The sequence below is a fragment of the Apodemus sylvaticus genome, chromosome 3 (assembly GCF_947179515.1).
Source record: "Apodemus sylvaticus chromosome 3, mApoSyl1.1, whole genome shotgun sequence".
Taxonomy (NCBI): Eukaryota; Metazoa; Chordata; class Mammalia; order Rodentia; family Muridae; genus Apodemus; species Apodemus sylvaticus.
The window spans coordinates 151012923-151029900 of NC_067474.1; the positions used below are offsets into that span (position 1 = coordinate 151012923).

At 53.5% G+C, this 16978-nt stretch overlaps 1 protein-coding gene across 1 annotated transcript in view; it reads left to right on the forward strand.

The window, feature by feature from the left end:
• Nucleotides 1-16978, forward strand: part of Hspg2 (heparan sulfate proteoglycan 2) — a 98314-nt gene that overhangs the window by 46339 nt on the left and 34997 nt on the right. The window contains exons 20-39 of the mRNA XM_052177805.1: nt 38-96; nt 245-312; nt 929-1069; nt 1204-1380; nt 1478-1657; nt 1749-1867; nt 2230-2341; nt 2446-2559; nt 2651-2778; nt 3072-3158; nt 3977-4026; nt 4280-4377; nt 4579-4719; nt 5041-5232; nt 11880-11972; nt 12244-12324; nt 12430-12660; nt 14492-14605; nt 15619-15746; nt 15853-15939. Coding sequence (XP_052033765.1) covers nt 38-96; nt 245-312; nt 929-1069; nt 1204-1380; nt 1478-1657; nt 1749-1867; nt 2230-2341; nt 2446-2559; nt 2651-2778; nt 3072-3158; nt 3977-4026; nt 4280-4377; nt 4579-4719; nt 5041-5232; nt 11880-11972; nt 12244-12324; nt 12430-12660; nt 14492-14605; nt 15619-15746; nt 15853-15939 — 2400 coding nt within the window. The remainder of the gene's footprint in view (nt 1-37; nt 97-244; nt 313-928; nt 1070-1203; nt 1381-1477; nt 1658-1748; nt 1868-2229; nt 2342-2445; nt 2560-2650; nt 2779-3071; nt 3159-3976; nt 4027-4279; nt 4378-4578; nt 4720-5040; nt 5233-11879; nt 11973-12243; nt 12325-12429; nt 12661-14491; nt 14606-15618; nt 15747-15852; nt 15940-16978) is intronic.

Here is a 16978-nt window from a genome sequence, read left to right on the forward strand (position 1 = left end):
TGCCCTGGCTGGGGTCTGACATTGTCATCTCCCACAGCTGTGCCCCTGGATATGAAGGCAACCCCATCCAGCCAGGCGGGAAGTGCAGGCCTACCAGTGAGTATTGTGATCACATTGTCCTGACAGAACCTGCTGGGCTGGGCTTCCCACCCCCACCCCCAACTTCCCAGCCCACATCCAGGATCCCTGGAGAGCTAGCTGCCCCTTCCCACACACCCTGCCAATGGTTTCCTTCTGCCCCCAGACCAGGAAATTGTGCGCTGCGATGAGCGAGGGAGCCTGAGTACCACAGGAGAGGCTTGCCGGTGTAAGGTACATGTCTACTCCCTCCAAGACCTTGGGCTCAGCCTTATGGTGGCCAGGGGAACGGAAGAGATCCCAGCCTCTCAAGTACCTTGGCAAGTGGGCACTGGCCTTACTTGAGGTCATAGGCTGACCGTCTATACTGGGAGGGAAGTCCTGGTCGTGGGCAGGAACACTGATTAAAGGTCAGCCGCCCTGAGTTCAATTTCCTGGCATGCTTGCAATAACCGCTGCAATCTTATAGCTCAGGAGATAAGCCTTCGGGGTGACCCTGTGTGTCCTTTCATATCTCTGAGTGTCACTCACTTGCAAGGCTGTAACAGAAGCTGAGCGAGGTGGCTGTAGAGACACCAGCATGATGCCTGAAGTTCCCCATCAGCTGTAGTGGCAATTAATTCTATCAGCTTGCTGTGTTTCAAATCTAAACTTATCTGTGAGCCTCCTAGTGGCCCATGAGAAAAGGGAGACCGGTTTCAGTGAGCACCACAATCTAGTGACCGAAATGCCCACGCTTTCCACGGCTCTCTAGGACACCCCCATCTAGACTTGGGGGGTAGATTTACCTGCTGGTTCCAGGCAGCCCCTCCCGTGAGCCATCCTGCAGCTCCCAACTCTGCATCCACAGAACAATGTCGTGGGGCGCTTGTGCAACGAGTGCTCGGACGGCTCTTTCCACCTGAGCAAGCAAAACCCCGACGGCTGCCTCAAGTGCTTCTGCATGGGAGTCAGTCGCCAGTGCAGCAGCTCCTCCTGGAGCCGTGCCCAGGTACCCACAGGAGGGTGGCAGCTAGGTGGGACAGCCACGCCTAGAGCTGGAGGAGGGACAGAGGGTGGGCACCTCCCCAACCTCTACCCCCCTCCCCCCAACCTCTACCCAATCCGAACATCCTCCATCTCCAGGTGCTCGGGGCCTCGGAAGAGCCTTCTCAGTTCAGCCTGACCAACGCCGCCGGTACCCACACCACTGGCGAGGGGGTCTCATCCCCCGCCCCTGGGGAGCTGCTATTCTCTTCCTTCCAAAACCTCCTGTCTGAACCCTACTTCTGGAGTCTTCCTGCCAGCTTCCGAGGGGACAAGGTGGGCAGGGCAGAGGAACCGCCCGGGCAGAAAGGGCATTGGGAGAATAGCGACAGACAGCATGGCCCGACTGAAAGCCTGTCCGTCCCTGTTCCAGGTGACATCCTACGGAGGAGAGCTGCGCTTCACCGTGACCCAGCGGCCCCGGCCCAGTTCTGCACCCCTGCACAGACAGCCATTGGTGGTGTTGCAGGGCAACAACATTGTGTTGGAGCATCACACCTCCAGGGAGCCCAGCCCTGGCCAGCCCAGCAACTTCATAGTGCCCTTCCAAGAGGTGAGCCCCATCCCGTCCCTTCTGGTTCCTCTCACTTGGGGTCTCAGCCCCCAGGGTGTCAGGAATGGAAATCATGTCACTTCTTTTACAGCAAGCATGGCAGAGGCCTGATGGGCAGACAGCCACACGGGAGCACCTGCTGATGGCCCTGGCAGGCATCGATGCCCTCCTCATCCAAGCGTCTTACACCCAGCAGCCAGCGGAGAGCAGGTAACCGGGGCGGAGGCAGGGCAGAGAGGTCTCCAGAGCAAGCAGAAACACAGCACCGCCCCTCACACTCTGCCCGTAGCATGGAGAGCATGCCGCTGCCTCCCTCACAGAATCCTAAGATGCTGGGGGCCAGTGTCCTCTGAGTCGGCCTTCCAGAGGTCCCCAGTGGAGCCGGTAGTTTAGGGCATCCAGACAAGGATAGTAAGGGATGGTAGCCCTTAGGAGAAAGCGGCAGGTGCGAGTGGTTGGCCACAGCCCATGAGACTGCTGGAGGACGGAGACTGCAGGATGCTAGAGCATAGGACTCCATGTATTCCCAGAGCACCGTGAACATCCCTTCACCTGATTCTCTTCATACCCAGGCTCTCTGGTATCAGCATGGATGTGGCGGTGCCGGAGAACACCGGCCAGGACTCAGCCCGAGAAGTAGAACAGTGTACCTGCCCCCCTGGTTACCGCGGCCCTTCCTGCCAGGTGAGCCTGGCTCCCCCACCAATCTGTTCAGCTTTCTCCACGATGCTTTCCAGCCGTTTGTCTCTTCCCACATCCCCAGCCCCCAACCATCTTTTTGTCCCCAGGACTGTGACACGGGCTACACACGTGTGCCCAGCGGGCTCTACCTGGGCACCTGTGAGCGCTGTAACTGCCACGGCCACTCAGAGACCTGTGAGCCCGAGACAGGGGCGTGCCAGGTGAGTCCCGCCCCTTCATCCTCAATCCTCCTCCATCCTGGGAGCTCTGGCTTTCAGGGGCCCAGCCTTAACCTTCCCTCTGTCCTTCCAGAGCTGCCAGCACCACACTGAGGGTGCCAGCTGTGAGCAGTGCCAGCCAGGGTACTATGGGGATGCCCAGCGGGGCACACCGCAGGACTGCCAGCCCTGCCCATGCTACGGAGCCCCTGCTGCTGGCCAGTGAGTCTAAACCCCACTCTCCCCTCAAATGCCCACCACCCTTCCAACTTCCTCTCTTGCCCAGTGCTGAGAAGAGGTTACAGTTAAATCCTGGTTGAACACTGGGGAGAGATACCCTCCGTTTCAGAGCCCTGGGTTCTTAAATGGGGACAGTGTACCCACCTTAGCCCCTGAGAACTGAATGGAGAGATGGGAAAGAAACTCTCGGTGTAGATCTGCCCTACATCCCTGGTCTGCGGGAGGCCAGCAGGAGCAGCCAGTGCCTTCCTAACTGGACTTACCCACTCTCTCAGGGCTGTGCATACTTGTTTCCTGGACACCGATGGCCACCCAACCTGTGACTCGTGCTCACCAGGCCACAGCGGGCGTCACTGTGAGAGGTGAGATGGCTGGTGGGAAAGAGTCAGGGGCCCAGCATGGTGGGGATTCCTGAGCGCCATCTGTGAGCCCCAGACGTCCTATTCACAAGGAGCCTGTGACTTCTGCTCTTTGTCACGCAGGCTCTTAAAGGCCATGAGCTTTCCTCTTTGGGAGCTTCACCCTGCAGCCTGGCAGTGGCCTGCAGCCCACCTCCCAGCCCAGCCCTTGTCTTATCCAGACCAGAGTCTTTCCATTAGACCAGTGGTTCTTAACCTTCCTAAGACTGTAACCCTTTAATACAGTTCCTGACATTGCTGGGACCCCAACCATAAAATTATTTTCGTTGCTACTTCATAACTGTAACTTTGCTACTAGTATGAATCACGATGTAAATATCTATGTTTTCTGGTGGTCTTAGGCCACCCGGGTGAAAGGGTCATTTGACCCCCTGTGGCTATGACCCACAGGTTGAGGATCCCTGTACTAGACCCTTTGTTCTGTTTTGGTTTTTTGAGGTGGATTTTCGTGTAGTTCAGGATAGCTATAAGCTCATTGTATCATTGTGTATGGCCTTAACTACTGGTCCTCCTACCTCCGTCCCCTGAGGGTGACTATAGACTCACACCCCCAGGCCCAACATTAAGCCTCTTGATCTTGACCTGATGGTGTTAACTCACAGGTCCCACCCTTGCTTTTCTCTCCCCCATCTATTAAATGGGCTCACAAAGCTAATGAGTTTTTTCCCTTACTGTGGGATCATTGAGTCCAAACCTAGATTCCCCCTTGGGCCCAGGATCTTCACCAGTTTCCCAGGACTCCACATTCTCTCTCCCTGCAGGTGTGCCCCAGGTTACCATGGCAACCCCAGCCAGGGCCAGCCCTGCTACAGTGAGTAAAGTTGCAGACTTGGGAGGGCACTGGGGGATGCTTTCCCTCCAGGAAGAGCTAGGACAGGTCCTTTGCTTCCCTGGGACCTGGGAGTGGTGGCTTTACCTTTCTGTCACATGAAGGCACTGCTGACATCCTCAGAAGCAGGCAGCAGTCCTCTTGGTGCTGAGTGACAGACTTAGAGAGCGGTGGAGATGGGGGTGCTTGGTGTTAGGTTGGGGGTTGTGTCATCTGTGGCTTCTTTCCGCTTCAGGAGATGATGGTCAGGTGCCAGAGGTGCCAGGCTGTGGCTGTGACCCCCATGGCAGCATTAGCAGCCAGTGTGACGCAACTGGTCAGTGCCAATGCAAGGTCAGTTCAAAGCCCTGCCTTCTAAGAGGTCCAGCTCAGTCCACCAGCCGGGCTGAAGAGAAGTCCGGTGGTACCTGAGGGGATCCTGGGGCCTGGTCATGGGATGGGGTAGGTAGGGCTGTTCACGACTGCTAGTAAGTAGCAGGTAGGAAGACTGGACCCCTGAGTCCCTGCACACATCTTTTTGTCTGTCTCCCCTAGGCCCAGGTGGAAGGCCGTACTTGCAGCCAGTGCCGACCCCACCACTTCCATCTGAGTGCCAGCAACCCGGAAGGCTGCCTGCCCTGTTTCTGCATGGGTGTCACCCAGCAGTGTGCCAGCTCCTCTTACTCACGCCAGCTGGTAAGAGCCAGTCTGTCCCCTGCAAGTCAGGCATACTGTCCCGGCTGGGTGCCAACCTCCCAGGAGGGTACCCATCTCTAGGCCTTCATTACTGCGCCCCTCGGCACTGAGCCCAGTGACCTGACTCCTGTTCCAAGACCTTCCAGGGTCTCTCAGCACTGAGCACACCCCTTCGTGTAACCCCAGATGTCTCTCCTTCCAGCATTTCTCACTTCGCCCTGGTCTCAGCGAGCCCCATGTCCTGCCCTGACATCTTTTCCATGCCCTGCCCACTTTGGTGTGTCTGACCTAGCTGACCCCTGTTCTTCCTCCTGATGCCAGATCTCTACCCACTTTGCTCCTGGAGACTTCCAAGGCTTTGCTCTCGTGAACCCTCAGCGCAACAGCCAACTGACAGGGGGCTTCACCGTGGAACCCGTGCCTGATGGGGCCCGGCTCTCTTTCAGCAACTTTGCCCACCTCGGCCAAGAGTCCTTCTACTGGCAGCTGCCAGAACCATACCAAGGGGACAAGGTAAGATATGAGCAGGCTCCTGGAGTGCCAGCTCTGAGCCAGGCCCTGGCTGAACATGGGGGTCAACAGGCACTCACGCACACGTTCACGGTCTGCCACACGGCTGCCATGTCGTGATACAGTGTATGGCCTTTGAGACTCCAACATACCTCAGGTCACACCTCAGCTGTGCTGTCCGCAAACTGGACACCTGACCAGTTAGCCTGATATATGCCGAGCCCTCAGCTGGTAATGGCTGAGCGTTTAGACCAGGTCACATGTGCATGGTGAGACAGTTTCAGTTTGGACCCTCCTGTGCTCATGGGTTCTGGGTGCTGGGTGCTGGGTGCTGGGTGCTAGGTACTGGCATGGAAATTCTCAGGCCATTTCTATTGAGCTCTGACTACAAACATTAAGGTATCTTAAACCATGATTGCATGAGCTGGCCAGCATTACTGCCATTTCTTTCTTTCTTTTCTTTTTTATTGTTTGTTTTGTTTTGTTTTTGTTTGTTTTTTGATTTGGTTTTTTCGAGACAGGGTTTCTCTGTGCAGCCCTGGCTGTCCTGGAACTCACTCTGTAGACCAGGCTGGCCTCGAACTCAGAAATCTGCCTGCCTCTGCCTCCCAGAGTACTGGGATTACAGGCATGTGCCACCACCGCCCGGCTCTTTCTTTTCTTTTTTAAGATTTATTTATTTTATGTATGTGAGTACACAGTAGCTGTCTCCAGCCACACCAGAAGAGGACATCAGATCCCATTACAGGTGGTTGTGAGCCACCATGTGGTTGCTGGGAATTGAACTCAGGACCTTTGGAAAGCACTCAGTGCTCTTAACTGCTGAGCCATCTCTCCAACCCATTACTCCCATTTCTTAGCAGAGGAAAGGAAAGGCAGAGAGGTCAAGGACTTTACCTGAGTCCCAGGACTAGTGAGCGATTCTGGCAGGATTTGTATCCAGGTCAGACCTGCCCTTAAAAGGCCAAGCTAAGCAGAGAGGGCCGTCTTTGCAACTCTGAAATGAGGTCTAATAGGAAGACAGCATCATGGAGGATGGTCTTGTGAATAGCAGGGTCTAAGAGGTGAGTGCCAGGGGGCTGGGGAGATGGCCCAGGTGTTAGGAGCACTAGCTGCTCTCCCAGAGGACTCGGGTTCAATTCCCAGCACCCACATGGCAGCTTGCAACTGTCTGTAACTTCAGTTCCAGAGACTCTGACACTCTCACACAGACATACATGCAGGCAAAACATCAATTAATGACCGTGAATAATAAATCAAACTAAAATAATAAATAAAAGATGACACCCAGAGCAGCCACATATGGTTCTCAAGGGGCCATGGCCACAGTACCAGGGCGAATGGTACTTCGTATGTGAGTCCCCCACCTCCTGAGACCAGTGCCTAATTAGCCACACCCCAGTCCGTCCACAGCAGCAGGGCTTCGAGGCCTTCCAGTCCCTGCTTCTTGGTGAGAAACAAGTGCCAACCTGCCCAGCCTGGCTGCCTTCTGGTGCATACTTCCCCTTGGCTCCTCCTCTCCTGACCTCTCTCAGACCTTTCTCTGTCTCCTCCCCTGGTGCTTCTCGCTGTCCCACAGAGGGAGGCTCACTTTGCACGGCTACGCCGGGCTCACCAGGTATGCCCTTTGTTGAGTGGTGTGAAATGGGTATGCTCTACAGGCCGCGTCCGTGGTTGCCCTCAGCCTGCATGCGAGATGTCCTGTGCCCGTGGATGCCCTGCCTGAGTCCGTACTGTCAGGGAGAGTAGGGAGGGGTGTATGCTATGCCATGGCCCACCAGCCACGTGGTGTGTTTCTGGTGCCAACAGTCGGAGGACTGTGGACGGGAAAAGTAGCTTGATGTTAATCCATGTGACTGTGCCTCGCTCCCCTGTCTTCCTGTGTATTTGCCAGCAATCACCATTAACCTATGCATGTGCCATCCCAGTAGCCTGGAGTCACCCTATGTGTCAGCCCTCCCTCACCAGTCACTGTGGCCCTCCTTGCTCTGAGCCCTGTGAGGACTGAGATGGCTTGTGACTTCCACTCCATCAGAACCGCACATCCCTCTCAGAGGAACAGTGGCGGGCAGCTGTGACAACTGGGAGGATCCTTGGGGACCCAGAGGGCAGGGGCCGGGCACAACGGGCATCCCAGGTAACCTAGGGCAAGCGCAGGCTGTGTCTGGGCACCTAGGGATCAGACCTTGAACCAAAATCCAGGCTTTTCTCGTTCACCTTCCCCTGAGCCTGTCCGGGCCAGCATACTCCATTGTTCTACAGACACACCAGAACGGCTTATGTAAGGCTGTGGGCAGCTCTCCACCATCCCCCATGCCTGTCACAGAACTTTCTATCCTTCCCTTGCTGGGCACCCTGGGCATGGTTCCTCCCCAGCAGACCCAGTCCACACTCATCCCAGAATGCTCTGCTGCCTTCTAGGAGTGAGAAGACAAACAGTACAAGGGGAGGGGACGGGGCATCAGCACAGGCATTTGGGTGGCTCAGACCGGGGGTTGGGGGGAAATTGGATGGGGTGGGCTCAGCCTGGAGCAAGGCAGAGCCTCCCGGGCGTCTTTCTGTCCATCTATTCCTGTCTTCTATTTCTTCCTCTCCTCGTCCCCTAGGTGGATGAGGCACAGAGGCGGATGGATGCTGAGATCTGGCAGCTCCTTGCCAGCTTTGCTGCCCAACCCCAGCCCCCTCCTCGTGGGCTGCGCCCCAACCCGCAGCTAGCCTCTTCTCTACGAGCAGGTCCCCCTTCCTCTTCCTCCTCTTCCTCCTCCTCCTTCACTTCTCTGTCTTCCCCAGCGGGCTCTCAGGTATGTTCCCAGTCACTCACCGAGGGGCCCGCCCACCATGCTTCCTAGACTCTGGCCGTTTCCACACCAGTTTGCTATTTCTTGAAACTCCATGGACTATCATTGGCTTCACTTTAACCACACCAGTTACTGTCAATTATAGTCATACTTAGGGGTTTTTGGGGTTTTTTTGTTTTTGGTTTTTGTTTGTTTGTTTTTGTTTGTTTGTTTGTTTGTTTGTTTTTTCGAGACAGTGTTTCTCTGTATAGCCCAGGCTGTCCTGGAACTCCCTCTGTAGACCAGGCTGGCCTTGAACTCAGAATTCCACCTGCCTCTGCCTCCCAGAATGAGGTTTTTTTTTTTTCTTAAAACTTTATTTAATTAAAGTATGAGTGTTCTGTTCTATGGACATCCACCTGCCTGAAGAAGGCATCGTATCCTCCATAGATGGTTGCGAGCCACCATGATGACCTCTGGAAGAACAGCCTGTGCTCTTAACCGCTGAGCCATCTCTCCAGCCCTATACTTATGCTTTGAGACAGTTTCACTTCAGCGCAGGCTGACCTCAAGTTCAGAATCCGGTCTTAGCCTCTCAAGGGCTGAGACAATAACCGTGTCTGCCTGCTACTTGGGCTTTTTTTCCTTTTCTTTCTTTTTTAGACAGAGTTTCTACAGAGACCAGGTTGACCTTGAACTTGTGTTCATCCTCCTGTCTTTGCCTGTAAAGTTTTGAGATTAAAGATACATGCTATCATACCCAACTACATTTTTTTTTAAACACACTCCCTTGTAGCCCAGGCTGACCACTTTATAGCTAAGGATGACCTTGAACTCCTGATCAACCTGCTTTTACCTCCAAAGTCCTGGGATAATAAACATGTGCTACTATGCTGTCTATCCGATCTTTAGGATGGAACCCAGGGCTTTATACAAGTTGAGTCAAAGCTACCAACTAAGTTACATCTACAATCCTGTGACTACATTGTTGTATTTTCTGGCTACTGGTTGTTTTTTTTTTTCTCTCTCTCTCTTTTTAAGATAGGATCTTGTTATGTAGCCAAGGCTGTCCTGGAACTCAGCAGGTTAGATCAGGCTAACCTCAAACTCACAGCGACTCACCTCCATATGCTTTCCAAATGTTGGGATTTAAAGGTGGGCACCATCACATTCAGCTCCAGTTACCTTTTAAAATATATGTTAAAAAAAAAAAAAAGAGCCACTGGAGATTTAGATGTTTACCATGTGCCCCATTGATTCTGGAGTTCTCCAGGACACACCACATGCAAGGCCAAAACAGACCAAAAACGTGCTTAGACAGAACATCTAGAGGACCTGGGCCGGAAGCAGGAAGCAGGTCACCCAGAGGACATGGTGGGCGTGTGCTGTGGAGCTGGGTGGGTTCTGGGTCCCTGCTGGGGCGCCTGTACCTATTCTTACCTTCTACTCTTCTGATCCAGTTCTCACTTTCCTACGAGAGCTTCTCTCTGCTGCCTGGAAGCCTCTATTACTGGCAGCTGCCCCGAGCCTTCCTAGGGAACAAGGTAACCTGAAAGTGGAAGGGCCACAGGTGGTCAGAGGGTGCATTTATTAGGCGCTTGCTGTGTGCTGTATTGTCAGTAAAGAGGCAACTGCAGTGCTGGCCTCCCAGAACTCTCTACTGTTCTTACTTACCAGCCCTGCATTCTGAATGTCACTATCTTCCGTGTGTGTGTGTGTGTGTGTGTGTGTGTGTGTGTACACTTGCATGTGCACATGAGCCTCTGGAGGCGCGAAGACAACTTCAGCTGTCATTCCTTGTCTTCTGAGGCACAGTCTCTCATTGGACTGGAGCTTACCTAGTGGGCTGGCCACCCACCGAGTCCCTGGGGTCACTCTTTCTGTCTCATCAGTGTTAGAATGCCCAGGACTTTGGAGAGGGGGTGCTCTGAGAAGCAAACCCAGGTCCCCATGCCTGCACATAAACACTTTACCAGCAGAGCCATCACCGCTGCCCTGGGTGGCCCTGTTACTGTTACCCTGACATGGTTCCCACCTTGCCTCCTTGTCCCCATGTGACAGAGAGAGCCTCTTCAGATTGTGTGTACCTAGGGGCCGGGGCTTTGGCTCAGTGGTAGAATGCGTAAATCCCAGGTCTGGTCTCCAGCAGTGGAGGAGGGAGGCAGGATTTGATTAACACATGTAAGACTGCAATCAGAGGCCAGGCTAGGCCAGGTAGGTCCAGAGGAAGTGAGGTTAGAGTCTATCAGAATCTGGGTTGGTACTGTAAGTAAGGGAGAGTCGTCGGCCTTCAAGTGTGCTCTGTGCTAAGAGGAGTGTGTCACTGTATTCGTCCTGAGCTGTGTATTTGAAGTAGGGCTCAGAGTCCACAGTTGTTCAGACAGCAGAGCTGGCATCTGAGCCCAGACTTTCACACTGTAGTCCTTGACTAACATCCCTGTGGTATGGCACACGCCTTCCGCTTCCTAGAAAGCTGCTCCCAGATGACACCGTGAACTCGCTGGCATCCAAAACAAACAGGAAACCAGTTGTTTCGGTTGTAATCTGGTTATGCCGAGTTCCTTACCACACCCTGAGTTGTTAGAGAATAGCCCTGGGGACTATGTCACCCAGGGCCTGGCGTATGGCCAACTGGTGTTTGATCAATGTTCACCTACTGAATGAACACCCGGTGCTGGGTAGTTTTCAGCCAGCTGTCTGCCCTGGTGATGGAGGAGAGGGAGGAAAGTCCGTCAGGCAGAGCTGGGACCTCAGCTGCAAGGATGAAAGAGTCCTTTGCAAACCTAGGCCTTCTATTCAAGACTACAAAGACACAAGTCCAGTTGGCTTGTCCGCAATAAAGAACAAACAAACTAACTAACTAAAAAGAACAAACAAACAAACAATAACAATCAAACAATAGAATGGTTCATGCTCCCACAGGGTCCAAAAATGACTGCTGGATCCAGACATTCATTAGGGTTCTTTCTCTTTCTGTAACATCTGGTCCCATGGGAGATGGGAGTTTCCATGTCCCCAAAGAAAAAGACGTGCCATGTGACACTGTCCATTCCCCAGCTAGGGAGAGGTGCACATGGCCACATTGTGTCTGGTCACACTGGGACTGACCCCACCCATCTCCCTTCCTGATCTAGAACTGTGTCGATTGGGCAGGCCTGACTGACTTGCTCTCCACAGCAGATGGGTGGGACCTGCGTGTACAGGAAGGTTGTTCTATAAAGGGAACAAGGAGGGGACTGGAGAAGTGTGGCTCAGAGGTTAAGAGCATTGGCTGCTCTTTCAGAGGATCCAAGTTCAATTAATTCCCAGCACACCTGTGGTGGCTCACAACCCTTTGTAACTCCAGTGCCAGGGATCCAAGGCCTCTTTTGACCTCCACAGTACACTCATAGCTTATGGTACTCACATACATGCATACCTACATGCCCTCAGGAACACACATACACACCTAAAATAAAGTAAACACTTAGAGAGACAGATGGGGGGGGGGGAGGGAGAGAGGGAGAAGGAACAAGGATGTAGTTCACAGAAAGAAGGAAGTAAATTCCACATAGACCCAAAGCCAGTAGCCCAGGAGACAAGGCCTCAGAACCCATGCAGAGCCATGCCTTGAGCTAAAGTTTCTGATCTTGGCAGCCTCCCTCTGGGAGTTGCTATTGTTACTCATAAAAAAGGGACTCAGGGCTTGCTGACTGACTGTCAGGCAATGGAGAATGGGAAGGATGTCCTCTCATGACGGAGGCTGGGGAGGAACTGATAGAGAGGGCCTTTTCAGGCTCTCTGTGGTGCGAGCTCTGGCCTTGTGAGGTTAGGGTGTGACACACAGGAGCAAGAGGCTCTGCCCCTCACCTGTGAGATCTTGTCCCTCCGCAGGTGGCAGCCTATGGCGGGAAGCTACGCTATACCCTCTCCTACACATCCGGGCCACAGGGGAGCCCACTCTCAGATCCTGATATCCAGATCACGGTGAGCTCATCAGAATCCACAGTGGTCAAGCAGAAGCGACATGGAAGCTATTCTCCCAACACCCAGCTGGCCAATGTGGTCTCCTCGCCCCTGGCCTGGCTATTCCTCAGATCTTAGCCTGGCTGCTGGCCATGGGAGCAGTGGGCAGGCACATGAGCTTGGGGGTGTGGGCAGGCGAGAGGTCAAGTGGTTGGTAGAGCCTGGGGTTGGTGGATAGCCCTGCCTTAAGTTGCCCTAAGTGCCCTTCCTAACCTTTCTGGTGTCTCTGCAGGGTAATAACATCATGTTGGTAGCCTCTCAGCCTGCGCTACAGGGCCCAGAGAGGAGGAGCTATGAGATCATCTTCCGAGAGGTGGGTGGCACTGGCCTTTGATTCCCTAGGCACACCGCAGGTCTACAAGTTCAGGAGACTTAGCCCAGAGCTTCCACCGACACTCGCTGTCCCCCCCTTACACAGGAGTTCTGGCGGCGGCCAGATGGCCAACCCGCAACCCGGGAGCATTTGCTCATGGCCCTGGCGGATCTGGATGAACTTCTGATTCGGGCCACATTCTCCTCAGTGCCACGGGCAGCCAGTATCAGTGCCGTGAGCCTAGAAGTGGCCCAGCCGGGGCCCTCCAGTGGACCCCGAGCCCTCGAGGTGGAAGAGTGCCGCTGCCCCCCAGGCTATGTTGGCTTGTCCTGCCAGGTGGGTGTGTGGCCTAACTGCATCTGCTCCAGTGCCACGGTATTGGTCAGTAACCACTGCTGTAGGCCGTAACTGCTCTGTGAGTTAGGTGACTTCTGTTCTCATTGTTGCAGTCCCGCCCTAATATCCAAAGCTATCCCTTTAACTGATAGAGCAAGCTGTCCAAGAGATAGGTGTCTTAACCAAGAGCATACAGCCAACATGTGGAGGACTAAGTTGAGCCTAGATCTGATGGACTCTGAAGTCTGTTTGTCCTAACCACCAACCAGTACTACCCAAAGAATGGCATCCTTTCAAATGGGGAGACACTCACAAGCACGTGAGACTCAGAGCTGAACAAGAGCATGCCTCAGGTGCACAGCATGGAGTGAGGTCACTGTAGGCTGGAGGAGAAGCACATGGAGACCAGGCCTGCAGGCGGGTCACTGGGAATAGCTAGACAGGGCCCTGAGGTGGGGAAGTCACACTGCTATAAGCATCCCATGATCAGAGCCAGTCAGGGATGATGTGTCTGTCTATTGGATGTGGATGAAATGGACAGAACAAAGGTCGAGGCATGGTGGGCTGTGTAGTGATGGTCAGTGGGGTAGGACGGAGGGCTGTCATCTAGAAGCTCCTGGGAGCCTCTGCTAGATGTGGCCCAAGCTTTGAGCTCCAGGTGGACAGGAGTTTACCCTACACGTGGCATCGACCCTCTCAACATCAGATGAGGTGGGTCCTCTCTTCCCGGGAGGGGGAGTGACAGGGAGATCAGGAGTGGGTACAGTTGTAGCAAGCCCATGTCTCTACACTTTAATGTCCCTGTGCCTTATCTGGGGCCACAGACCTTCCAAATTCCAGTGTAGAAACTCATACTCCTCAAAGATGCCAAGTTTGCCTCATTTGAAGGAGGAGCTGTTGGGAAGTGCCTCTGGGCCCTGTGCCTATTGCAGCTCAGCCCAGGACATCCTCCAAGCGACAGCGGAATGTGGAAAGGGCTGCTTAGACAGAAGAGGCAGGGTAGAGAGAACCGCCTGCTCTCCAGACCTGTGGTCCTTCAGCTCCGACATCCGCCATCCCTATTGCTATGCCTGTTTGCTTTTGGTTTTGGATTTGGTTTGGTTTGAATTTTCAAGGCGGGGGCTTAAGTAGCTCAGGTTAGCTTTGAGCTCAGTATATAGCAGGGGCTAGCCTTGAACATCCCAGTCTTCCTGTCACCACTCCCAAAGTGCTGAAGTTACAAGTGTGTGCCACCGGGCCGAGCAGGATTACTAACTGAGGCATGCAAAGCCAGTGATAGAGATTGGCGAGATGGCTTAGGTGACAAAGGCACTTGCCACAAAGCCCAGACCTCAGTTCATCTCCCGAGACCCACACTGTTGGAGAAACGACCTGACTCCTATAAGTAGTTTTCTGACCTCTGTATATATGCTGTGGCTCGTACATACTCACTCACACAAACACATAAATACACGTAAAACTATTTCAAGGGCCCTCTCTCCCAAGTGATCTTCCAAGCTCACTTCCCTATCCAGCTGTGAAGTGTTTCCAGAAAGACTTTTCTCGCCAGAATTTTCAGGAACCAAGGTCTTGAAGGGAGGCAGGTTCCCCATTAACGGCACACTACATTTCTCCAAGCTAACACTGCCTGGGCACACCAAACCCTGTTCCTGGATTCCATGAGAGATGGGCCAAGGCCTCTTAAGAGAGCCTGTGGGTGGAGACTGGCCTGGGGTGTTCCTTTCTCGAGACAATGGGGATTAGACACTGGACAGTGCAGGAGAAGGCTAGATCTGCTGGTTCTGTGAGGAACCCTGTGGCCAGTGGAGACCAGCTTTCCTCTGCCCACTAGGACTGTGCCCCAGGCTACACGCGCACCGGGAGCGGACTGTACCTTGGCCACTGCGAGTTGTGTGAATGCAATGGCCACTCCGACGTGTGTCACCCCGAGACTGGAGCCTGTTCGGTGAGTTGCCCGCAGGGCTAGGCTGGGGGCAGGCAATAGGCTGGGGAGGGGTCTTGGTAAGGTATGCCTGCTTCCAGAATAACAAGGTCACAGGGTCAATGAAACAGGCGAACATGGTAGGAAGCCAGAACTATGGATCCCCATCTTTGTAAAGGAAACTGTGGTTTCTCATTGCTTATGCCCAGATGGCTAATGCTATTGCAAAAGAGACAGATTACAGAGCCTTGGGACTTTTGGTGGTGGTGGTGGTGGTGGTGGTGATGGTAGTGATGGTGGTGGTGGTGGGAACCAAACCTTGGTAAATATATCTTTCATGCTTTTTTTGGAGTGGTCTGTGCATGGCCTCACAGGTACATGGCCAGGGCACAGATAGTTGACAGAATCCCAAACTCAGTATGAAACAAGGAACACACTATATTAACATCTCCCCACACGAGGCTGTCTTTACATATGTATATGGGTGTTTTGCATGTGTCTGTGTACCATGTACGTGGAGTCCAGAAAGGGGCATCAGAAGATTCCTTTGTTCTGCAGATGGTTGTGAGACATCATGTGGGTTCTGGGAATTGAACCTGGGTCCTCTGGAAAGCAGCTAGTGTCCTTAACCACTGAGCCACCCCTCCAGGGCTCTGTGCCCAAATGTAATGTCTCACACACACACACACACACACACACTCATGTACTCACCTGCTAATTTTTTTTTCTGAGACAGCTGACTCACTGTATAGCTAAGGATGACCTTGACCTCCTGATCCTCCCTCCCTCATCCCTCCCTGTTGCTGATGCTGCCGACGCATCACTAAGCCCAGGCCTAGGTGGACATTTTGATTTATCCAGGTCCCCGCGGGTGTTCTTTTCAGCACGGCAGAGTTGATGGGCATCACTGTGATTAAATCCATATGTCCCTTCACAACTCTTCTTTAAGACATGTCTATTGGTCTATGGTTTCTGGATTAGGGTGTTTGGATGAGTTTAGCTTCATGACTGGTGTCTGACACCCTTGTGCCCTGCAGCGGTGTCAGCACAACACAGCCGGTGAGTTCTGTGAGCTGTGTGCAACTGGCTACTATGGAGACGCCACGGCTGGCACACCTGAGGACTGCCAGCCCTGCGCCTGCCCGCTGACCAACCCAGAGAACATGTGCGTACTTGGCTCGGATCCTAGGATGGACTCCTGCTGGAGAATGGGAGGCAAGCTGGGAAGGGGGGCTCCTGGGGCCTGACGCCTGCCCTCCTGCCCACCCCAGGTTCTCCCGCACCTGTGAGAGCCTTGGAGCTGGAGGGTACCGCTGCACCGCCTGTGAACCTGGCTACACCGGGCAGTACTGTGAGCAGTAAGTAGGGCGTGGGAAGAGAAGGGGGGAAGGAGAGACTGTGGGCTGTGGCTCGGGAAAGTCTCTACCATATCCCCCACTGTTCCAAACACTTCCCACGTTCTCGCCGCCCTTGGGTGTATGAACGAGCAAGCGTATGACTCCGTGCTTCAGGCATATGGTGCTTCTTCCACCAACTGGGACTGGGATAAAGTTACTGAATCATTTCGGGGTGTTTTGTTTTGTTTTGTTTTGTTTTGTTGTTAAGGCACAGGGTCTCATTGTGTAGCCCAGGCTACACTGCTTCTAGTGTTGACCTTACAGATGTGCACGACCACCCCTGGAAACTTCTTGAATTCTTTGGATTTTTTTGTTTGCTTGTTTGTTTGTTTGTTTTTCAAGACACGGTTTCTCTGTATAGCCCTGGCTGTCCTGGAACTCACTCTGTAGACCAGGCTGACCTCAAACTCAGAAATCCGCCTGCCTCTGCCTCCCAGAGTGCTGGGATTACAGGTGTGCGCCACCACTGCCCAGCTCACTTCTTGAATTCTTACTACTGTTTAGATTGTATGTGTTGTTTGTCCCCTGTGTGCAGAACATTGTAACAGCTCAACCCCACCCCTTCCTGGCTAACTCCTCAGCCTTCAAGATTCAGCCTCTTGCATTTATTCAATGCTTTTTGGAGAGTGAACAGGTTAAAACAGGGTCTTGGTGTAAGCCTAGACTGGCCTCCAACTTTCTATGATCCAGGCTGGCCTGAAACCTCAGCCTCCCAAATTACAGGTGTGGGGTTTGCCACGCAGGGCTCAGCACATTTTCATCGAGCATCTATTATGTGTCCGTGCAATGTGCTGAGGTGCTGGAGATAAACCTGCAAACTGTGTCAGCCCAATGGAGCCTGCAAGCCAAAATAGATGAGTCGAAGGAAAAACAGCTATGAGATGAACATTTCCAAACTCGATCAGTTCTCTGGAAGCACTGTGCAGCATGCTCGAGGGGACCCACGGCACTGTAGGAGCCATGCTTTGTGGTGTCTGTGACTTTGCTTCTCCCTGGGTCC